The 21,473-nt window shown below is 48.1% G+C and overlaps 1 protein-coding gene and 1 pseudogene across 4 annotated transcripts in view; both read right to left on the minus strand.

Moving 5' to 3' along the window:
- P2RX7 (purinergic receptor P2X 7) overlaps positions 1-21,122 on the minus strand; it is a 48,614-nt gene extending 27,492 nt beyond the window's left edge. For 3 of the 4 annotated variants that reach the window (XM_012468941.2, XM_012468940.2, XM_012468938.2), the window contains exons 1-3: positions 20,876-21,122; positions 3,119-3,287; positions 1,911-1,979 (exon numbers count right to left, since the gene is read on the minus strand). In XM_012468941.2, coding sequence (XP_012324364.2) covers positions 1,911-1,979; positions 3,119-3,287; positions 20,876-21,000 — 363 coding nt within the window. In that variant the 5' untranslated portion in view covers positions 21,001-21,122. Of the gene's footprint in view, positions 1-1,910; positions 1,980-3,118; positions 3,288-17,302; positions 17,511-20,875 lie in introns of those variants that run through there. The other variant, XM_012468939.2, reaches the window with a different exon arrangement.
- Positions 9,912-11,510, minus strand: LOC105728530 (aurora kinase A-like; annotated as a pseudogene).
- Positions 21,123-21,473: the final 351 nt, after the last annotated feature.

Here is a 21,473-nt window from a genome sequence, read left to right on the forward strand (position 1 = left end):
TGGAGAGACAATGTGGAGAGACTCTTCACAGAGGAAAAGTCTTGGGGGTTCCCAGAGAAGAAGAAATGTTCAGCCATCTCTAGGTGCCAATTGAGGCTCCAAAGAATGCCAGCCCCAGCTGCCATCCAACTGCAACTCCATAGGAGATCCCTGGTGAGACCAGCAGAAGAACCGCCCAGCTGAACTTAGTCAACCATTGAACTGTGAGAGTTAAGGCTTGTGTTAAGTCAACCATAATCAGAGTAGTTTGTTTTGTAGCAACACATAACTGGGGCAAATATCTATTCATGTTGGTGTGTAACTGGGACTTGGTGATATTTACCAAGACAACCAGAGATAGAGTATGTGTTGATGGGCAGAGAGGAGGCAAATATTCAATTAGACCAGCCCAAACCAGCTCAGAGCGTAAGTTAAAATCCCAAAGAGTCACATGTGCTCTCTGGGCTGGCAGTACACCCACGGAGCCTGTTGGGTTCCAACCACTCTGAGTGACATCCCATCTGAGGAGGAGTAACATGGCATTTGAATCATAACAGCTGACATTCACTGAGTGATTATAATGTACCATGCCTTGTTTTAAGCATGTCACAGGTATTCACTTACTTGTTTCAACAATCCTAATAGCTAGGTTTTGTTCTCAGCCCCATTTTACAGATGCACACAACTTGGCACTGAGAGGTGAAGAGTCGCCTGCCTGAGGTCACAGAGCTAAGAAGTTTAAGTTTTGAACCTTTAGCAGTCTAGCTTCTGAGCCCAGGGTCTTAATCTCTGGGCTATCCTAACTCTCTTTTCTTCCAAGTCTCAATAACTCCAAAAGTGTCTTTTGTGTACACAGGGGTGGTGTGTGGTGTAGAGGTGACCAGAGAATGGGACAAAAGAAAACTGGGCCCCCAAAGTGGATTGGAGATGGAATACTGCTAGGAAGGGAGGTAGAAGGGAGGGCTTGGCTGGCCTGGCTGTCAGAGATTTCATCTGAGCAGCAGGGATAGTTAAGGGAGATGAGGACAAAACAAACGTAGAGAGCTCGCCTTTTAGGGGAAGTGTTATCAAGATACACACCAAGGGAATGTTATCTTGGTTCCGAGTTTGGGTACAAATGATGTACTCGAAGACAGCATTTTTGCCCAGAGCTCCTGGACACTGAGGAAGCTAGACCTTGTTGTCAGAGTGGGCCCGTGTGCAAAACCCTACTGGCAGGGCTGGTCCTACTCATCAGTGGGGACCTGGCTGGGTATTACCAGTGCTGCTGCATCCCTCAGTGTTGGGAATGGTCCCTGGTACAGCACAGTTACATTACCTGAGAGGGGAGGCTGGGAGGTTGGGAGTTACAGGTAATGTCTAACAGTAACACACTGGTAAAGATAAACTTAGAAGAATAGCTGGTTTCCATCTTGAAGAGCAGAGAGCAGGATGGTGAGGTACAGAATAGGACAAATACAGTTTTCGTTTTATTTTGTTTTTAGAGACAAGGTCTCACTATGTTGCCCAGGTTGGTCTTGAACTCCTGGGCTCCAGTGATCCTTCTGCCTCAGTCTTCCAAGATGCTGGGATTATAGGTGTGAGCCACCACACCTGGCCCAGAATAAAACAAATACAATTTGATAGGGAAGAAGGTTTTCCAGAAAGGGGCAGCATTGTGGAGAGGGCAAAGCCAAGTTGGGAAAGACTGTCTGGGGTGGTGGGGAGTCATGGGGGCACGTGCGCCTGATGCAGGGGCTGAGACTCTAAGAAGTGGGTGTGTTCCCTCCCTTCCTCCACTCGGCCCAGCCCTACCCTACAAAAGAGGCAGGTGCTCAGTAAAAATCTGTCGGCTCAAATACACCTCAGGGTCCTAATTTCTGCTTCTTCTGATCTGCACCTCCCGCAGGAACTCTTATGACCCGACCCACCACTCCCGGTCCCCTCCTTACCTCAGGACACAACCGCTGCTCCTGGCCTTCTGTTTTGAGGAAGTTTGTCATCACGAAGAAAGAGTTCCCCTGCGGAGAAGGAGACCCTAAGGCAATGCAAGGCCTTTGAAAACAGAGGCTACTTAATTATAATAATCCAGCTCGCTAAGTGCCTGGGGGTGAACCTCTCCACTTCTCTAAGCTTCTAGAAATCAGGGTCTGTGGGCAACTTGGAATATGCCGAGGGCTTAATATCAAAGCTGGACGAGCAGCCCTGCTGAGCTGAGGAACAGCAAAGGAACATTCGAATGGATCGAGGAGGCGTTTACCAAAGCAGTCTCAAAAGCAGCCTTTTCGTATTTTTTTACACAGTAAAATCTCATTAAATTGAAACTCAAGAGACCTGGGGAGGCGAGGGTAAGGGAGCAGCCTTCGTCGGAACACCGTTCAGATGTTCTCAGGCTTTAATTAAGGGGCATGAGGGCATCCCACCACCTGAGCAGTCACAGGATTTTAATGACACACTGTTAGACGCAAACAGATAGCAGCTTGGGCTTTATGGGTTTTTGCAAAGCGTTTCAGCTCCCCGAGGCTGCAAATGTGCCCCTTTGTCCCTCCCAGCGCCTTATCTGCTTTTTTTTGGCCTCCTCAACCCTACTGTAATTTCTCCTGTTTGGCAATGCTGCTTTCATTTTCTCTGCATTCAAATTTAGTCAGTCACACGCCTTCTCTCTGTGATGGACACCTTTCCTCTTTTTGTCATTTACATCCTTTCTTTGTGCAAAAATGTACCCAAGAATGATCTCCTGGAGACGTTTTTATTGATAAAATGCCACACAGACAATCTAGAAGGGCTGGTACTCTTCAGTAGGAAGTTCTCTGTCCTTCTGAATCTAGGCAGACTTTGTTGGCTTGGTGGCTGTGCCTCTAAAAAGCTGCATATACATCAAGCGTGAGTGAATCTAATCCTGTTTTCAACACACACAGGACATGCTGCTATTTTGAGAAACCCTGTAGGACTTCATAAAGCAAAGAATCGTCTCCTCTGAGCTGCCGAATCTCACCCAGTTTTGCAATTTTTAGGTTTTCTCAGTTGGGATGTTCACAGAGCTTTTAAAATAGGGCCAATGTTTTTTTCTGGAGTGAGGTTCTAGATCCTAGGGAAAAGGGGCAAGGCCCTGGCAAAGGTGACCAGCGACGAGCCTGGGAGAATGCTACAAGGTGCTTACCTGCAAAGGGAAGGTGTAGTCTGCGGTGTCAAAGACATGGTGCACCAGCCTCTTGACTCCGTTCTCCACGATCTCCTCTTTCACCTCTGCTATCCCTTTCACCTTGGTGTGCACAGAACTGATGACAGACTCTTTCCGCTGGTACAGCTTGTCACTCACCAGAGCAAAGCTAAATGGCAGACACAGGAAAGCATCAAGGGGAGGCATAGCACAGCGGGCGGGATGCAGGCGCTGGAGGATGCGGGCGCTTCCGTTCCAATCCTTGCTCTGCTGCGTGACGTGTTTCCATGTGACTTGTTTTCCCTCTCTGCACAGTGGGAAGAATAGTTGTACCTGCCTCATAGATTGTGAGGATGAAATGAGAGATGTCTGCAAACTCCTTTGCCCAGTATCTGGCACATAGTGAGCACTTGCTACAGGAAAGCTACTGCCCCCAATCCTATTCTTTAATATTGCCTAACATAGGGCTGGGTACGGTGGCTCATGCCTGTAATCCCAGCACTTTGGGAGGCTGAGGTGGGCGGATCACTTGAGGTCAGGAGTTCGAGACCAGTCTGGCTAATGTGGTGAAATTCCGTTTCTACTAAAATACAAAAAATTAGGTGGGTATGGTGGTGCACACCTGTAATCCCAGCTACTTGGGAGACTGAGGCAGGAGAATCACTTGAACCCGGGAGATGGAGGTTGCAGTGAGCCAAGATCACGCCATTGCACTCTAGCTTGGGCAACAGGAGTGAAACTCCGTCTCAAAAAAAAAAATATATATATATATTGCCTAACATGTACTCTCATAGATAGAACATCTCAAGTCATAAAGTCCCGCTCTGGCGGCTTCGCCTGCTTTGTCTGGAGGCTCAGTAACTCATCGGCCTCTTGCAGCCTAAGGCTGTCTGCTGCATTTTCAGAAACACCCACTAGCTTTATCAACAACACTGAAAATGGCAGCTACTCTCTCTCTCTTTTTTATTCTAGAGAAAGGGCCTTGCTGTGTAGCCCAGGCTGGAGTGCAGTGGCACGATCACAGCTCATTACAGCTTCCAACTCCTGAGCTCAGGTTGATCCTCCCACTCCAGTCTCCTGAGTAGCTGGAACTACAAGTGTGTACCACCATGCCAAGCTAATTTTTATTATTTTTTGTAGAGATGGTGGTGGGGGGGATTATTTTTATTGCCCAGGCTGGTCTCAAACTCCTCCGCCTCAGCCGCCCAACATGTGGTTACAGGTGTGAGCCATTTTTCTCACCAGGCTACAGGAACTGCTTTTTATTGAGCACTTAATACATGCCAAGTGCTCTACATACATCATCTCCTTTAATCCTCACAACGGTAGGAGATAGTTACCGTGACTACAGGCATGCACCACGGTGCCCAACCTAAAGGGTTTTAGTAGATTTATTTATTTATTTTGGGACAGGGTCTCACTCTATGGCCCAGGCTGGAGTGCAGCAGCGCCATCTTGGCTCACTGTAACCTCTGCCTCCCGGGCTCAAGCTATTCTCCTGCCTCAGCCTCCTGAGTAACCGGGATTACAGATGTGCACCATCACATCTGGCTAATTTTTGTATTTTTAGTAGAGACAGGGTTCACCATGTTGGCCAGGCTGGTCTCGAACTCCTGGTCTCAAGTGATCCGCCCATCTCGGCCTCCTAAAGTGCTGGGATTACTGGCGTGAGTCACTGGGTCCAGCCCTAAAGGGTTTGAAATGCTTTGTCTACTCCTTCAGACTATATTTATTTAGTCCCTTCTCTTTGCCCAATTGCTGAGTGATATTAGCAAGTCTAAGATGATGGCAGCCCTCTGTGAGCTGACAGAGTGGGCCAGGACTTGGCCCCAGCTGTTCTCCACCTTGACTGAGTAACCACCCAGGGGGCTTTCAAAATTGCAGCCCCCGAGTCCCATCCCTGGAGACTATGATTCCACGGGTTGGGGGAGTTGAGTCGGTCACCACCTGTGAGTCTGGTCTGCAGAACCTGACTCAACGACCAATGAATGAATGCACTCTCACACCTTTATAGCCATACATGTAAGGCCAGTCCCCACGCTGGGAGCTCGTACACGCCCCACCCCCACTCCGGGAGCTCGGACACGCCCACCCCCCTCCACGTCTAGAAACTACGTCACCACTCCACGCCCGGCACCAAGCTCTGCACTCAGCACCTAGCTCGCCATTAAAGAACCCCGCCAAAATTTAAAAGCAGCCCCGCCAGGACCTGCCCAATAGCATTTTGTCCCGTCAAGGCCCCACTCCCTCTGGGCGGCCCGCTCACCGGAAATCCCGCCTACCTGCCAATGGCAGCTTGCCCCTGTCCACGTTCTGCTTCCTCACAACCAATCAGAACGCCTCCACTCCCTATAAAACCTCACGTCTGCGAGGAGTGGCACCCGACTTCTCCAGTCCCTCCTGTGGGATGGTAGTACTTTGCCCAGGAGCCGATTAATTCTTCCTTTCAATATATGGCCTCAGTTGCTTCATTCAAACCTCTCTTGCTTCATTTAAACCTTACAATACAAGTGGGCGAGGGTGAGGGCGAAATGCAACCAATTGGTTGAGACCCTCTGTCCATCCACATATTTATTCCCTGGATGTTACAACAGAGGTTCTAAATTAACACACTTGTGGATAATTAACATGATTAAGAGAATAGTTTTACAACTGATAAAAGCTTTAGGTTGGGGGACCCAGAGCAAATGCTATAAATAGATAATTTCCCTTTGATCTTCCTTGGAGGGGCCCACCCAGCACAAAATTTTACATGAGTAAACAGAGTGGAGAGGAAGGAATGTGGGTAAGGCCTTTGATCGGCTCTATCTCTTTCCTATGCTAAAGTGAATGAGGTGGCTGCCTTCAGCATGCCTCTATAAAACCTTTGGGCCTTCCAAAAGGTTTGAGATTACAATCTATAAGTTTTCCTAATAGTTAATACCTTTAATATTTTGCGAGCCACCCCGAGTGAATAACAACACGGAGTTATCCAGATGCCTATATATTTTTAAAAGTTCCCAGGTGATTCTAATGCATAGTCAGGGCTGATAACACTGGGAGGCTCCCGAAAAGGCAGCTCATATTTGACAATAACAAATACATTTGAAGAAGGGCTTCCCTGAGACCTTAAAACTCTCTCTCTCTGTTTTTTTTTTTGTTGTTGTTGTTAGTTCATGTCTTTTATTAACTCATACAGTTACTTGTCTTCTGGTTTGTTGAAGACATTTGCCACAATAAAGTCTGTAAGGCCGATTGCCTCGCTGGGAGCTCAGACACACACCCCCACCCCCTTTTTTTCCCCCCTGAAAGCTCAGACAAGCTCGGGCATGTTCCCTTCTCCCTTTCTCGCACAGCCTGGCTTTCCCTTAAAGAACCCAGTATGCAAGCAGGGTCTTGTGATTCTAGCCAATAGCAGCCGAGTCTTTCTAGCCAATAGCAGCCAAGTCCTGTATGCAAACAAAGGCTTGTAACCTTACCCAATAGTAGTCCTGCTCTCCCACAACCAACCGAGCTCCTTCACTCCCTATAAAACCCCACGTCTGAGAGGCGTCTGTGTGACTTCTCTGGTCCCACCTGTTGGACCACAGAACCTCGCCCAGGAGCCTGAATAAATTCCTTCATATTGGATCTTCTTGTGTTGGCCTCAGTTTCTTCTTTTTAAACCTGGCAAGAACAAATCTCACAAAGTCTGTCAAAGTGGCTTGCCATAATCACTCCAGCACTGCAGCCATCAGAAGGGCAGTCTCCACGAAGGCGACTAATTTTGTCATTCTCATCCACTTAGGAAGGAGACCCTTAATCACCCTTAAGCATCTTCGACCACCTCCCCCTTGACTTCCACATTGCATTTCAGTAGAAGTAAACGCTGGCAGACCAGACGCCACCTTTAATCGCCCTCCTATAGATCACAGGCATGGTATGGAGGAACCTTTCCGGAAGGCATTGCTTTTACTTAAACACAATCAAACCCCAACCTAAGTCATGTATCCCATGCCTACTCCATGGACCAAGACCCTTCACATGTAATTTCTAGAGTCGTAAGCCCTTAAAAGGGCAGGGACTTTCTTTGTTAGGTGAGCTCAGCTGTTAGGCAACTGTACCTCTGCAGCTCCCTGACGAATAAATCACCCCTTCCTTCCCAGTTCGGTGTTTGAGAGGTTTGTTGTGCGGCTTTTCCTGCTTTATTTGGATTTCAGGACAGCCAGTTTAAGCTTCTTTCTCGTGTGCTTATTCTCCTTGGGAGTGGTGTAAGGCTTCTTCCTTTTCTTAGCACCACCACAAAGTCCAACACAAGTGGAAGAGTAGACTCCTTTTGAACGTTGTAGACAAAGTGTGTCCATCTTCCAGTTGCTTGCCAGCCAAGATCAGTGTTTGATGATCAGGAGGAATTCCATCCTTATCCTGCATCTTAGACTTCACAGTTTCTATCGTATCCAAGGGTTTGACTTCGAGGGTGATGGTCTTCCCCTTAAGGGTTTTCATGGAAATCTGCATTTTGGTGGTGGCCCCACCGCAGATGGTGGATCGGAGAGCATAAAACTCTTACGTCTGTGCCCTAGAGAAGCTCTTGTACACGTGCCTTAGGAGCTATGGACAAGAAAGGTTCTGCAGCATTGTAAGAGGGAAAGCAGGAAATAACCTAAATGTTCTCAAACAAGGAATGGATAAATACATTGTTGGATTCATGCAATGGGATGCTTTGGACCAGACACAGTGGCTTATGCCTATAATCCCAGCACTTTGGGAGGCCGAGGCGGGAGAACTGCTTGACGCAGGAGTTCGAGACCAGCCTGGACAACATGATGAAACCCCGTCTTGATTAAAAATACAAAAATTAGCTAGGTGTGGTGGCACATGCCTGTAGTCCCAGCTACTCTGGAGGCCAACATGGGAGGATTGCTTGGGCCCAGGAGGTCAAGGCTATAGCAACTTGTGATCACACCTCTGTACTCCAGCCTGGGTGACAGAGTGAGACCCTGTCTCAAAAAAATAAAATAATTTTTTAAAATGGGATGCTTTGCAGCAGTGAAAATAAATTGGCTAGGCTGGGCGTGGTGACTCACATCTATAACCCAGCACTTTGGGAGGCTGAGGCAGGTGGATCACTTGAGGTCAAGAGTTTAAGACCGGCCTGATCAACATGGTGAAACGCTGTCTCTACTAAAAATACAAAAATTTAGCCAGGTATGATGGTGTGCACCTGTAGTCCCAGCTACTTGGTAGGGCGAGGCAAGAGAATTGCTTGAACCCAGGAAATGGAGGTTGCAGTGAGCCAAGATTACTCTACAGCCTGTGCAACAGAGCCAGACTCTGTCTCAAAAAAAAAAAAAAGAACCTAACATTGAACAACCAAAACAAGTTGAAGTATGATATAAAGTTTAGAGAAATCCAAAGCAACATTATATACTGAATTACCTATACACGGATGTGCATAGCAGCGCTATTCACATAACCCAAATGTTCATCTGTAGAAGAATGGATAGGCAAAATGTGGTCTGTCTGTACAATGAGATATTTTTCAGCCATAAAACATGCTGTAACATCCATGAACCTTGAAAGCATTATGTCTGCTAAGTCAAAGAGGCCAGGCACCAAATGCCATATATTGTATGACTCCATTTATATGAAATATCCAGAATATGTAAATCCACAGAGAGCAGATTGGTGGTTGCAAGGGACAGAGGAGGGAGCAATGGGGAGTGACAACTGATGGGCGTGGGGTGTCCTTTGGGGGTGATGAAAATGTTCTGGAACTAGAGAGAGGTGGTGGTGCACAGCACTATGAATGTTCTAAATGCCACTGAAGTGTTCATATTTACAGCGGTTCATTTTATGTTATATGAATTTCATCCCAATAAAAAATATATTTTTTACATATGTAAACATATATGTGCTGTAGAAATATAAAAACAAACAAGGGGGCTGGGCACAGTGGCAAATGCCTGTAATCCCAGCACTTTGGGAGGCTGAGGTGGGCGGATCACCTGAGGTCAGGAGTTCGAGACCAGCCTGGCCAACATGGTGAAAAGCCGTCTCTACTAAAATATACAAAAAAATTAGCCAGGTGTGGTGGCAGGCGCCTGTAGTCCCAGCTATTCGGGAGGCCGAGGCAGGAGAATCCCTTGAACCCGGGAGTTAGAGGTTGCAGTGAGTGGAGATCGCACCACTGCACTCCAGCCTGGGCGACAGAGTGAGACTGTCTCAAAAACAAGCAACCAAACAACCAAACAAACAAGGGAATGACAAATGCCAAATTCAAGATTTTGTTTAGGCTGTTCAAGGTGGCTCACACCTGTAATCCCGGCACTTTGGGAGGCTGAGGTGGGCAGATCACCTGAGGTCAGGAGTTCGAGACCAGCCTGGCTAACTTGGTGAAATTCCATCTCTATTAAATACAAAAATTAGCCAGGCGTGGTAATGCACACCTGTAGTCCCAGCTACTCGGGAGGCTGAGGCAGGAGAATTGCTGGAACCCAGGAGGTGGAGGTTGCAGTGAGCCGAGATTGCACGGCTGCACTCCAGCCTGAGCAACAGAGGGAGACTCTGTCTCAAAAAAAAAGAATCAAAATGGTTCAGAGCTTCGTCAAAGGCAAACAGGGAATGAAAATGAGTCTGCCACTTTATCTGTCGGGGGGATACTGTGATTATGAAAGTGACTTTGCAGTGTCCTCCCTTTCAACATTCTTTTTTTTTTTTTTTTTTACAAGTCTGTACAAATATCTTTATTTTCACACTTAAAAAGAATCACATACTCATTCTAACAGCTTTACCAGCCTTGGCCAACCCAATAAGTTACACACTCACTCAGGCACGTGGAAGGTTATTGCACAGCTCCTTAACTGATCGAGTCAGGGCAAAGTGGTCACTTTCCCCACAGCCAGACTCTGGATTTGTCTCCTGTGAGGACACCATGCCTGGCACAGGCTGAGAGGGGGCGGCTGCAGTCAAACCTTGCCCTCCAGATTACAAACCAGTGTAAGTAGCACAATTCTTGTGGCTACTTTCACTTCAGAGTGTCATGTTTATTGATGTGGAGCTTTCTGAATAGGGAGGTTAAGGCACACCTGCTTAGTAAAACAAATATTTCTTGTAGCGTCCTAAATTGAGGGCAGCAGTCAACAGTAAGAAAAACGTCAGGGCATGTTCCTGACAGGTTGTGCAGCAGCCCTGAGCTCAAGGATTTCTCCCCCTGCACAGTTCCTAAGACTGTTTGCTAGTTGATTCTTTGTTTTGGCAATTTGATGGTTTTGATGAATTTGCTGTGATCCAGGGGTGTTCAAGTATTTCTCTGAGCATTGGCCTCTGACTGGGATTATGCTTCAACAGTCTTGAAATGAAGTCCCTGGCTCCCTCTGTTACAAAGTCAGGGAATGTGAATTCAACCCGTGATATTCTTTTGTAGGTCTATTGGTATGTGTTTGCCTCAAATGGAGGCTTCCCAACTAAAAATTCATAGCAAAGAACTCCAAGGCTCCAGAGATCCACCTTCTCATCATGCATCCGACCTTCAATCATTTCGGGGGGCAGGTAGTCCGGGGTGCCACAGAGAGTGGTCCTCCTGGAAGATGGAGCATGTACTGACCACCCAAAATCTGCAATTTTAAGCTCTCCAGCTGATCCGAGAAGTAAGTTCTCTGGCTTAATGTCTCTATGAATAACTCTCTTCGAATGACAGTAAGACAGGGCATTTGCCAGTTCTGTGATATAAGTAGCAGTTCTCTGCTCATCAAACTTTGAAAGTTTCTGAAGCTCTCTATAGACTGTTCCAAGTGGTGCATATTCCAGACTTAGGTAGACTCTGGTGGCATCATGGAAATAACCATACAGTCTGAGAATGTTAGGATGCCGAAGGTGGGATTGAATTTCTACTTCTCTTCTGAGCTGATACTCCACTCCTGCTTTCTCCAGCTCAGCCTTAAATAACACTTTAAGAGCCAGAATAAACTTGCTTTGTTTTTCTCTTGCCAAATAAACATTACCAAACTTTCCTTTACCCAGAGGGAGGCCGATTTCAAAGTCTTCCAAAGACCATTGCCTCTATTTTGATTCTTCATTTTTCTGTTTTGATGCCAGTTCTTCCTCAGGATTATTTTCAGGTGCCGACGGCTGGGGCTGCTTGCTCTCTTGGGTGTTACTCAGTGGCCTGCAGACAGGGTGAGGTACACTGGTTGCCTGCAATTGCTTCTGCTTCTGCACTGGCTTGTGATTGGAGACAAGCTTTTGTGCTTGCAAAGGAACACGCTGGGAAGAATTTGAAGGACACAAGACCCTCTGAGCCTGGCCACTATTTGCAGGTAATGGATTCTGACAGGGAAATTGCTGAGTCACAAGAACACGTTTTGGACCTCCAACTGGTGCTATAGCCTTAACAGGCCCAGAAATGCAGTTTTCTTTAGATCTGTCCATGATGCCAGTCGGCTCCCACCTGTGACCCAAGGACGCGATTCTTCCAAGAGCTCCTCCCTTTCAACATTCTAATGTCTGTCCCCAAAATACTCTCCTGACTTTGTCTGGTGACTGAGGCAAGCCATGTCACCCCTTCAGGTGGTAGCTTTAATTCCTGAATGAAGAGAGAACTCCCAGCCTCCCTAATCCCCATGACTGCTTGTTCTAAGATGCTATCATGTCATCCATTCTATAGAAGGCAAAGCCACTGGTGCCTGGAGCTAACAGGGCTGTGAAGAACTTAGGGATTTCACTGGGATGGGGAGGATGGGTAAGTTGTGGGGGTGCGGTGGTGTGCGCCTATAGTCACAGTTACTTGTTAGGCTGAGGTGGGAGGATCCCTTAAGCCCAGGAGTTCAAGACCAGCCTGAGCAGCACAGTGAGACTCCAGTCTCTAAAAAAGAAAAAGAAGAAAAGCAAAGCTCAAAAGAGTCTGGGAGGTAGAAGAGAACTAATGGGAGAGAAGCCAGGGCCACTGGTACAGTTTGGCAGTGTCCCCACCCAAATCTCATCTTGAATTGTAGCCCCCATAATTTCTACGTGTTGTGGGGGGGACCTGATGGGAGATCATTGAATCACGGGGGTGGTTTCCCCCATACTGTTCTCGTGGTAGTGAATAAGCCTCATGGGATCTGATGGCTTTCTTTTTTTGAGATAGAGTTTCACTCTTGTTGCACAGGCTGGAGTGCAGTGGCATGATCTCGGCTCACCACAAACTCTGCCTCCCAGGTTGAAGCGATTCTCCTGCCTCAGCCTCCTGAGTAGCTGGGATTACAGGCACCTGCCACAACGCCTGGCTAATTTTGTTTTAGTAGAGACAGGGTTTCTCCATGTTGGTTGGGCTGGTTTTGAACTCCGTACCTCAGATAATCTATCTACCTCAGCCTCCAAAGTGCTGGGATTACAGGTGTGAGCCACTGCACCTGGCAGATCTGATGGTTTTATAGAAGGTTTCCTCTTCTGCTTGGCTCTCATTTGCTCTTTGCCTGCCACCATATAAGACATGGCTTTCGCCTTCTGCCATGATTGTGAGGCCTCCCTGAGCATGTGAAACTGTGAGTCCATTAAACCTCTTTCCTTTGTAAATTACCCAGTCTTGCGTACGTCTTTATTAGCAGCATGAGAACAGACTAATACAGCCAAGGGGCACTCACAGGCAAGTGTGGCTGAGGAGGAGCCCTGGGGTGGCAGGGAAATAAGGATCGTGGTGAGGCTGGGCCCATGGAACCCTCAGGCTGCTCGCACTGGATGTGCCAAATGGAGATAAAGGTGCCCACCACTGGGACTCTGCAGAGTCCCAATCCCCATGCTCTGAATATGAGTGACTTTCACAGACTTACACTGGCATCACTTACATTGGCCCTGGGATGGGCCGATGCCAGGATGATTAGATTGTTCTTCAAGCTCTGCAGGGAGGTCCTGCCTTTCAGCAAAGTCATTCTCTCCCCCTTACAGTCCCTGGGCTTCCAGAGCAAAGGTAACACCAAAGGGCTGAGCCCCCAGTGTGAACTGTCCTCATATCCCTTAGCTCATGCCTAACCCAGGCCAGCAGACATCTTCAGGACCCCTACAGAACGGTGGCGCCAGGCACTGTGCCTGCAGTGCAGCACAGAGAGGCTGGGCGTGCAGCTTCTGCATCTCCTATTTATTTATTTATTGAGATGGAGTCTTGCCCAGTTGCCCAGCCTGGAGTGCAGTGGCTCCATCTCGGCTCACTGCAACCTCTGCCTCCTGGGTTCAAGCCACTCTCCTGCCTCAGCCTCTCGAGTAGCTGGGACTACAGGTGCATGCCACTATGTCAGACTAATTTTTATATTTTTAGTAGAGATGGGGTTTCACCGTGTTGGCCAGGATGGTCTTGAACTCCTGATCTCATGATCCGCCTGCCTTCATGCATCTTTTATTTAAAATCCCAAGAGGAGAATCTGATCGGGTCCATCGCTGGTCCACCGGGCCATGGTGGGGGCTCGGCAAGGGACGAGGACCCAAGAGATGCTCTGAGAAGAAAGTGGGGAAGAGCCAGCACCCCTGAGGCAAGTTAAATCCTGATTGTATTAGTTTCTAGTTGTTGCTGTAACAGATTACCACAAATTTAGTGACTTTCCAGATTAATTTATTCTTTTGCAGTTTTGGGGTCAGATTCCTAAAGTCAGCCTAACAGGGTAAAAATCAAGGGCTAAAAAGAAAAAAATACAAATTAAGATTCCAGCCAGGCATGGTGACTCACGCCTGTAATCCCAGCAATTTGGGAAGCCATGGTGGGCGGATTATTTGAGGTTAAGAGTTTGAGACCAGCCTGGGCAACATGTGGAAACTCATCTCTACTAAAAATACAAAAATTAGCCAGGCACAGTGGTAGGTGCCTGTAGTCCCAGCTGCGAGGGAGGCTGAGGCAGGAGAATAGTTTGAACCTGGGAGGCGGAGGTTGCAGTCAGCCAGATCACACCATTGTACTCCAGCCTGGCTGACAGAGCGAGGCTCATCTCTAAATAAATAAATAAATAATATCCCAGCACAAATCACTCCCATAGGCAATGGGAATGTCTTCTAGGTATCTCTTTATGTCCACACCTAGATATCCAAATAGATATACCGATGTTACAAACGTGGCCACACTCTACAGGCCAATACATGTCACATGCTAAGAACAGAACCTAGCACACGCTAAGTCCTCGGCAGTACTCAGTACGTGTTGTATTTCAAGCAGAATGATCTCTCTAAAATGAAAATATGAGCGTAAAACCCTTCATGTTTTCTGTATGTTTGAATATTTTCTAATAAGATGTTGGGGGCTGCAGGGCCAGCTCTCCATGCTCTTTCTCAGTGCCTGCCAGATGCAGCTCAAGGCCCTCCATGATCTGGCCCCTGCTGGCTTCCCCAGCTCCACCTTGGCCTTGCCTTCTCTGCCTCTGTACCCGCCAGCTGCGGGCCCGTGAAGATGCCAGACAAACTGCTCCTTCCTCTTCCCAACACCGTGCTACTCACGCAGCGGGGCTAGGGTGGCATCCCCAGAGGCCTGTGGGTGCAGGAGAGAAGCCTCCATCATTAACCCTCGAAAACAAGAAAATCAAACACTGAGGCAGCTTTTCATATGCTAAAGCCATTCATTTGAAAGAACTATGCTTATCTTTTGAGATGATGTGCTTCCAACTATTTTGGTGTTTTGCTGTTACACATGAAAAAGGGATGAGGATAGATGGTAGTAGGCAAGTGTTTTAATTGCTTGCCTGACTTTATTTATTGAGATGGAGTCTCCCTCTGTCGCCCAGGCTGTAGTGCAATGGTGCAATTTAGGGTCACTGCAACCTCTGCCTCCCGGGTTCAAGTGATTCTCCTGCCTCAGCTTCTCAAGTAGCTGGGATTACAGGTGTGCGCCACCACGCCCAGGTAATTTTTGTATTTTTAGTAGAGATGGGGTTTTGCCACGTTGACCAGGCTGGTCTCGAAGTCCTAACCTCAGGTGATCCACCTGCCTCAGCCTCCCAAAGTGCTGGGATTACAGGCGTGAGCCACCATGCCTGGACCTTTATTTATTTATTATTTTTTTATTACATATATATTTCAAGACAGGATGTCAGTCTGTCACCCAGGCTAGGGTGCAGTGTCGTAATCACAGCTCACGGCAGTCTCCACCTTTGCCTGACATCCTTAACAGTGCTGTGTTAGTCCTCAAGCCTCTCCTTGGTCTTCCTCAAGTTGGTAAAGGGCCATCGTGCCTCAGGAATCCAGAGCCATCCTTCACCTTCTAGCAAATCCATCAGTTCTGTCTCCAAAACACATCCAGGCTTTGTCCACATCCCTCCAGCTCTGCCATCCCATTCTAGCCTGAGTCTCCATCTCCTCACATCTGGTGATTCCAGGAAACTTCTCACTGGTCCCTCGCTGTCATTCTTGTCCCACCACACTCTATGCTCTGCACAGTGGCCCATGAGAGCTTCTAGAAATATGAGTCAGGTGGTTTCACTTCTCTGCATAAAACTTTTCAGTGGCTTCCCATGGCACTGAAAATCAAATTGAAACCCTTCCCCTGACGTGCCCTCAGCTCCGGCTGCCCCCTCCTCTCTCCCCAGGTTCTGGAACATGCTGTCCTTGCTGTTCCTCTTGTGTTTCCAGATCTTTGCACTTACTGCTCTCTTGGTACCATGTGTCACGTGGCTGGATTCTAATCCTCCTACGGGTTCACCTCCTGAACTGGGTTATCTCTGACCTTCCCCTCAAGCTCTATCACATCACCCAGGCGTCAAGGGTGGGATGAGAATGTGGCAGACCTCATGTTTCTATTCCTCTGAGGACAGTCAGGGGCAGGTGAGGCGTGGTGGCTCACACCTGTAATCTTAGCACTTTGGAAGGCCAAGGTGGGTAGATCGCTTGAGGCCAGGAGTTCGAGACCAGCCTGGCAAACATGGCAAACTGCTGTCTCTACTAAAAATACAAAAATTAGCTGGGTGTGCTAGTGCACACCTATAATCCCAGCTACTCGGGAGGCTGAGGCAGGAAAATTGCATGAACCCGGGAGGTGGAGGTTGCAATGAGTCAAGATTGTGCCACTGCACTCCAGTCTGGGTGACAGAGGGAGACTCTGTCTCAAAAAAAAAAAAAAAAAAAAAAAAAGATGGTCGGGGCAGAGGTGCCACGCTTGGATTGGATTGTGATTTGCTCCTCCTGGCATCTGGTGCCTCCCTGGCCTCTGTGCTGGGCTCAGCTGGAGGAGGCCCAGATTCACAGGTGTGTGGCCGCCCACTGGGAAACAGGTGTCCAGCCAGGAGCTCCATTTTAACAGCCACAAACTAGCACAGCAGCACCATCTCCACGGCAACAGCCAGCCTGGGACCAGGAATGACAGCACAGGCTCACTGCTGGTGCCAGTGGAGGCTGACTGGGCAGTGGGGCAGCAGCAGCTGTGAGTGGGGTTTGTTTTCCTGTGCGTCTCTCAATCCTCCCTGGTCTTCTGCAGCTGCTGGAAAAGCTTCTGTGAGGACTGGTCTCCAGGGAAGAGGGAAATCTTCCCAAGAGAATGTAAGCATCTTTTATTCCTTTGCTTACAATCTTCCCATGGCTTCTCAACCCACTTGGAATAAAATCGAAAGAATTCTCTAGCCGGGCACTGTGGCTCATGCCTGTAATCCTAGCACTTTGGGAGGCTGAGGAGGGTGGATCACCTGAGGTCAGGAGTTCAAGACCAGCCTGGCCAACATGGTGAACCCCATCTCTACTAAAAATACAAAAATTAGCTGGGCATAGTGGCGTGCACCTATAGTCCCAACTACTGGGGAAGCTGAGGTGGGAAAATCACCTGAGCCCAGGAGGTTGAGGCTGCAGTGAGCCAAGATATGACCACACTCCAGTCTCAGCAACCAGAGTCAGACTCTCTCTAAAAAAAAAGGAAAAAAGAGTATTCTCTTTTTTGCTTTTTTATCAAGACAGTGCCATCACAGGTGGCTTGGTTTAAGCAACAGCTTGGTGGCAACAGAAACCAAATAGTAGTGAAATACCAAGGTGAGCTGGCAGCCTCCGTGGGCCCAAGCAGCACATCTGGGGATGAGGAGCAGGGCTCCTGGTGGGACTGAGGAAGGGGCTGAGGTAAGAATAGGAGCTCAGCAATTGCCCAGATACAGTCTCCACAGCCCAGCTGCAGGGCTGAAACAAGCCAGGACTAGAGAAGCAGACTTCAGAAATCCCTGGAATTTCTGGGTTTTGGAAAGACTTTGTAATAGATCACTGTTTTTTTGTCTGCCTACCCTCCCCACTTCCTTTTACCATTTTGTCTGGGAACAGAATCTTCCTTCCTGAGGAAAATCCACTGTATACGGTTCATTCAGGTAGGGCTCACACGGCTTCCTCATCTTGCTACTTCCTGCCACGGGAGCCAGCATATGACCCAGGCCGGCCAATTGGGTGACACCTTGGCCCTGGCCACAGTGATTGGTTCAGGGATGGATCTGTAACTCACACCTGACCAATCAGCGTCTTTCCTGGGACTTTCCTATTAGAGCTATCAGAAAAGACTTATTTGCTCCTCTGAGGTTGCTAAAAGAAGAGGATGTAAGGGTATCTTGCTACATAAGAGTTGCTCAAGAAGGAAGCCAAATAGAAGCAAATGGAGCCAACGTGTGTAGAGAGAGATCAGCTCTGATGACATAGTTTGAACTCTTATCTTCATCCATGTCTGAGGACAACACCATCTCTTCAACTGCCCAGTTATATGATCCAATAAATTCCCCACTGAGGCTTTATGGTTAATGTAAGTTGAGTTTCTGTCACTGCCTAAACGATCCTGGCTAACACAGACCTGCTCAGCATCCTATCTACACAGACCTCCAACACAAACTCCTCTTACAGCTGCATCCCTGCCTCTGACTCCAGATCTGAACTTGGTTGTGAGAATAGGAGCAGCTGAACAGCCTCTTGGCTAATTTCCTCCATAATTAGTCCCTGCTTTGCATCCCATTTTCAATAACTGAGGCCCTGTCTCCTTATCCTGGCTCTTAGTCCTTCCAGCCCCAGGAGGGACAGCTGGCCAGAACTCGTCACTTGCTGCTGTGTCCTGAGCATTGCTTGAGCTTGTCTGGATTTCCACCTATGATCCACACCAGTTCTACTTGATGCAAACTACTTCCCCCAATTCCTACACCCCTTGGGTCTACCCATTTCACAGATGGCTAAGTCATGGTTGTAAGGCCGGTGCCTCCTTGGGAGCCGAATGGACATGCCCTTCTCTCTCCGTGCCTAAAAACTACATCATCATACTGAGCACATTGCTCAGCATTTGCCCTCTCCACACAGGCTCCCCTTGCCCATGTCCGCATTCCAATCTCAGTCCTGCACCTGCCATAAATTTTGAAAAGGCCTGCCAAGAGCCTGCCCTATGGTAGCTCCCCCGTACATCCTCGGCCAGCCCCTCATCCGTGCTCACTCCCTTCATACCCAATGGAAATGCCCCCGCTTTGTTCACCTCGCCCGTCCCCAGTCTTTTAACACCCAATAGAACTACCTTGTCTTTGTTTCCCCCGCAGTCAATCAGCCACTTCTACTCCCTATAAAACCCCACGCCCCAAGAAGAGAAGCGCGACTTCTCTGGCCCCTTCTCGGACCATAGAACCTCGCCCGGGAGCCGAATAAATTGGCTTTTAATTTCCTCACTCCGGTCTCTGTTTCCTCATTGAGCTCGGCGGAAAGTCTAACAATGGTTACATGAACTTAAAGCTTCACAGTGCAACTTAAGGCAGCATTTCCCAAATTGTGTACCATGAGACTCCATTTGGCCATTTGGTGAGAGGTTAATAGTCCATTAACCAAGAGGAAAAAAGCAAAGCTGGCAATAGTTTTTTCTTCCATTTTATATTTTAAAATACAAACAGTGGAGAAACTTTAATACGCAGCTTATCCTCTAAGGTCGGCACTTAAGATGAAAATCATGGCTCATCAAAATTGCCTTTGATAAACCCTTAAATTGTCCACAAAGCATAGCAAACACGTCCCACTTGGGTCTGCTGGAGCCAATTTTTCCTCCAGCTCTGGAACAAGTTGCTGTTTTTACAGTTTTGCTCCAGGTGAAGGCGAAGGAGTTGACTTATTTTAGGGGTCATGTGGCTGAAAAATATGTACCTAGATTAATATGTAAAGCAGCAAGATGCTCGCTCTGTGAGAAGCACGTGGGAACAGAGATTGACGGAGGGAAGCACAGATGCAAGTATCCCATCTCAGACCTACTCCAGGGTTGCTGGATCATTGCGTTATTGCGGTGGCTCACGCCTGTAATCTCAGCACTTTGGGAGGCTGAGGTAGGCAGATCACTTGAAGTCAGGAGTTTGAGGCCAGTCTGGCCAACATGATGAAACCCTGTCTCTAGTAAAAATATAAAAATTAGCCAGGAGTGGCGACATATGCCTGTAATCCCAGCTACTCAGGAGGCTGAGGCAGGAGAATCGCTTGAGCCGGGGAGGTGGAGGTTGCAGTGAGCCGAGATTGCACCACTGCACTCCAGCCTACGCAACAAAGCAAGACCTCATCTCAAAAAACAAAAACAAAAAACCACAAAAAGACAGACGATAACAAGCGTTGGTGACACTGTGGAGAAACTGGACCCCTCATACTCTGCTGATGGGAATGTAAAAAGCTGCAGCTGCTGTGACATTCAGTCCACAGTTCCGCTAAAGGTGAAACACAGTTAACATATGACCCAGCAATTCCACTCTGAGGTACATACTCAAGAGAAATGAGAATATATATCCACATAAAACCTTCTACACAAATGTTCATGCAGCATTATTCGTGATTGCCAAAAAGGAGAAACAACCCAAATGTCCATCGATGGATGAATGGGTGGATAAAAGATGGTCTCTCCACGCAATGGGATATGACTCAGCCATAAAAAGGAATGAAGTATAGGCCGGGCACAATGGCTCACATCTGTAATCCTAACAACACTTTGGGAGGCCGAGGTAGGTAGATCACTTGAGTCCAGGAGTTTGAGACCAGCCTGGGCAACATAGTGAGACCCCCGTCTCTTAAAAAAATTGAATGAAGTATCAACACATGCTACAAGATGAATGAGCATTGAAAACATGCTAAGTGAAAACAGCCAGCCACAAAGGGTCACGTATCGTGTGATTCCATTTACGGGAAATGTCCAGAATAGGCGAATCCATAGAGGCAGGAAGTGAATTCATGGGTGGGAAGGAGGCGGAACAGTGCTGGAAATGGTGGCGAAGGAGTGTGAGGTTTCTTTTAAGTCGATGAAAATATTCTAAAATTGATTCTGGTGATGGTTGCACAACTCTGAATAATCCAAAAAACCATTAAATTGTATCCTTTAAATGGGTGGATTGTATGGTGTGTAAATTATATCTCAGTAAGTTTCTTTTAGAAAAAACATAAACCAAAAAGCAGTGTCTTCCTGACATTGGTGGCCTAAAGTTACAATACGTTTTCAAGCCTGGTTCTATTCTTCCCAAGCATGGTGACTCAGATGACAGCATGATCACCAGGCGTGCCCCGAGATCCTTGCCTCCTCTCCAGGAATCCAGGGTGTTGCCCTGAGCTTTCCCACCTTCCCCAGCCACGCCCTGCCCTGCTAGCCCGGGCCGGCCTGGAGTAGAGCAGAAAGGAATCCCACTCGCCTGCCGTGGCTTCTCTCTGCTGCAGCCCGGTGGCGGCGCCGTTTCATCCTGCCTGCTGCCACTTCCTCCCTCCCGCCCAGCTTGCTGTGAGAGAGCGTCTCAGATTTCAAAACCGTGTGAGATTCAGAATGCGCACCTGAAGCTGCCCCCTGGGGCTTACTGTGCTGTTAACCACTGCAGGGGTCTGGGGTCCTCCCCGCATCCCACTTACCTAACGTAGGAAAAGACGATCACGTGGAAGAACCACTTAAGGGTGCCATAATTCATGCTCTGGATCCGGGTGACTTTGTTGGTCTCATACTGGAAAACATCACTGCAGCTGCAGCAGTCCGGCATGCTGACAGGCTCCCTCCCTGAGCGGGGCTGGACCAGGGCTCAGCTATCCCAGGTGGGGCCACAGCAAGCCCCCTCCCAGTAACTGCAAAATGAAACGTACTGATTTTTAGTAGGAGCCTTTAACTTTGAGCTCCTCCAATGACTGCAGAGTAAGGGCGGGCCCTGGCAGTTGCCCCAGATGTGGCTGCAATAAACAAGAAGGGCCAAGTCCTACGGGCCCGGCTGGCAGATGACCTCGCCCCAGCTGGCCTCCCCCAGATGCCTACACAAAGACGGTGTTCAGAGGATGGGCATTTTTAGAATTCTCCCTTTCCCCCCTTTCCTTTTGCTTTTTTGGGCTCATTTCTGTTGGGAGAAAGGGGCAGCCCTACAAATATCACAAGACCCGGAGCTTTCACTGTGCCTCAGAAAAGGGCTGAGATCTTTCCATTGCCTCAAGCCCCACTCAGAGATTGATTCATTCATTTCTAGAA

Source organism: Aotus nancymaae, unplaced genomic scaffold (assembly GCF_030222135.1).
Source record: "Aotus nancymaae isolate 86718 unplaced genomic scaffold, 86718_ANA_hifiasm-v0.15.2.pri h1tg000021l, whole genome shotgun sequence".
Classification (NCBI taxonomy): domain Eukaryota; kingdom Metazoa; phylum Chordata; class Mammalia; order Primates; family Aotidae; genus Aotus; species Aotus nancymaae.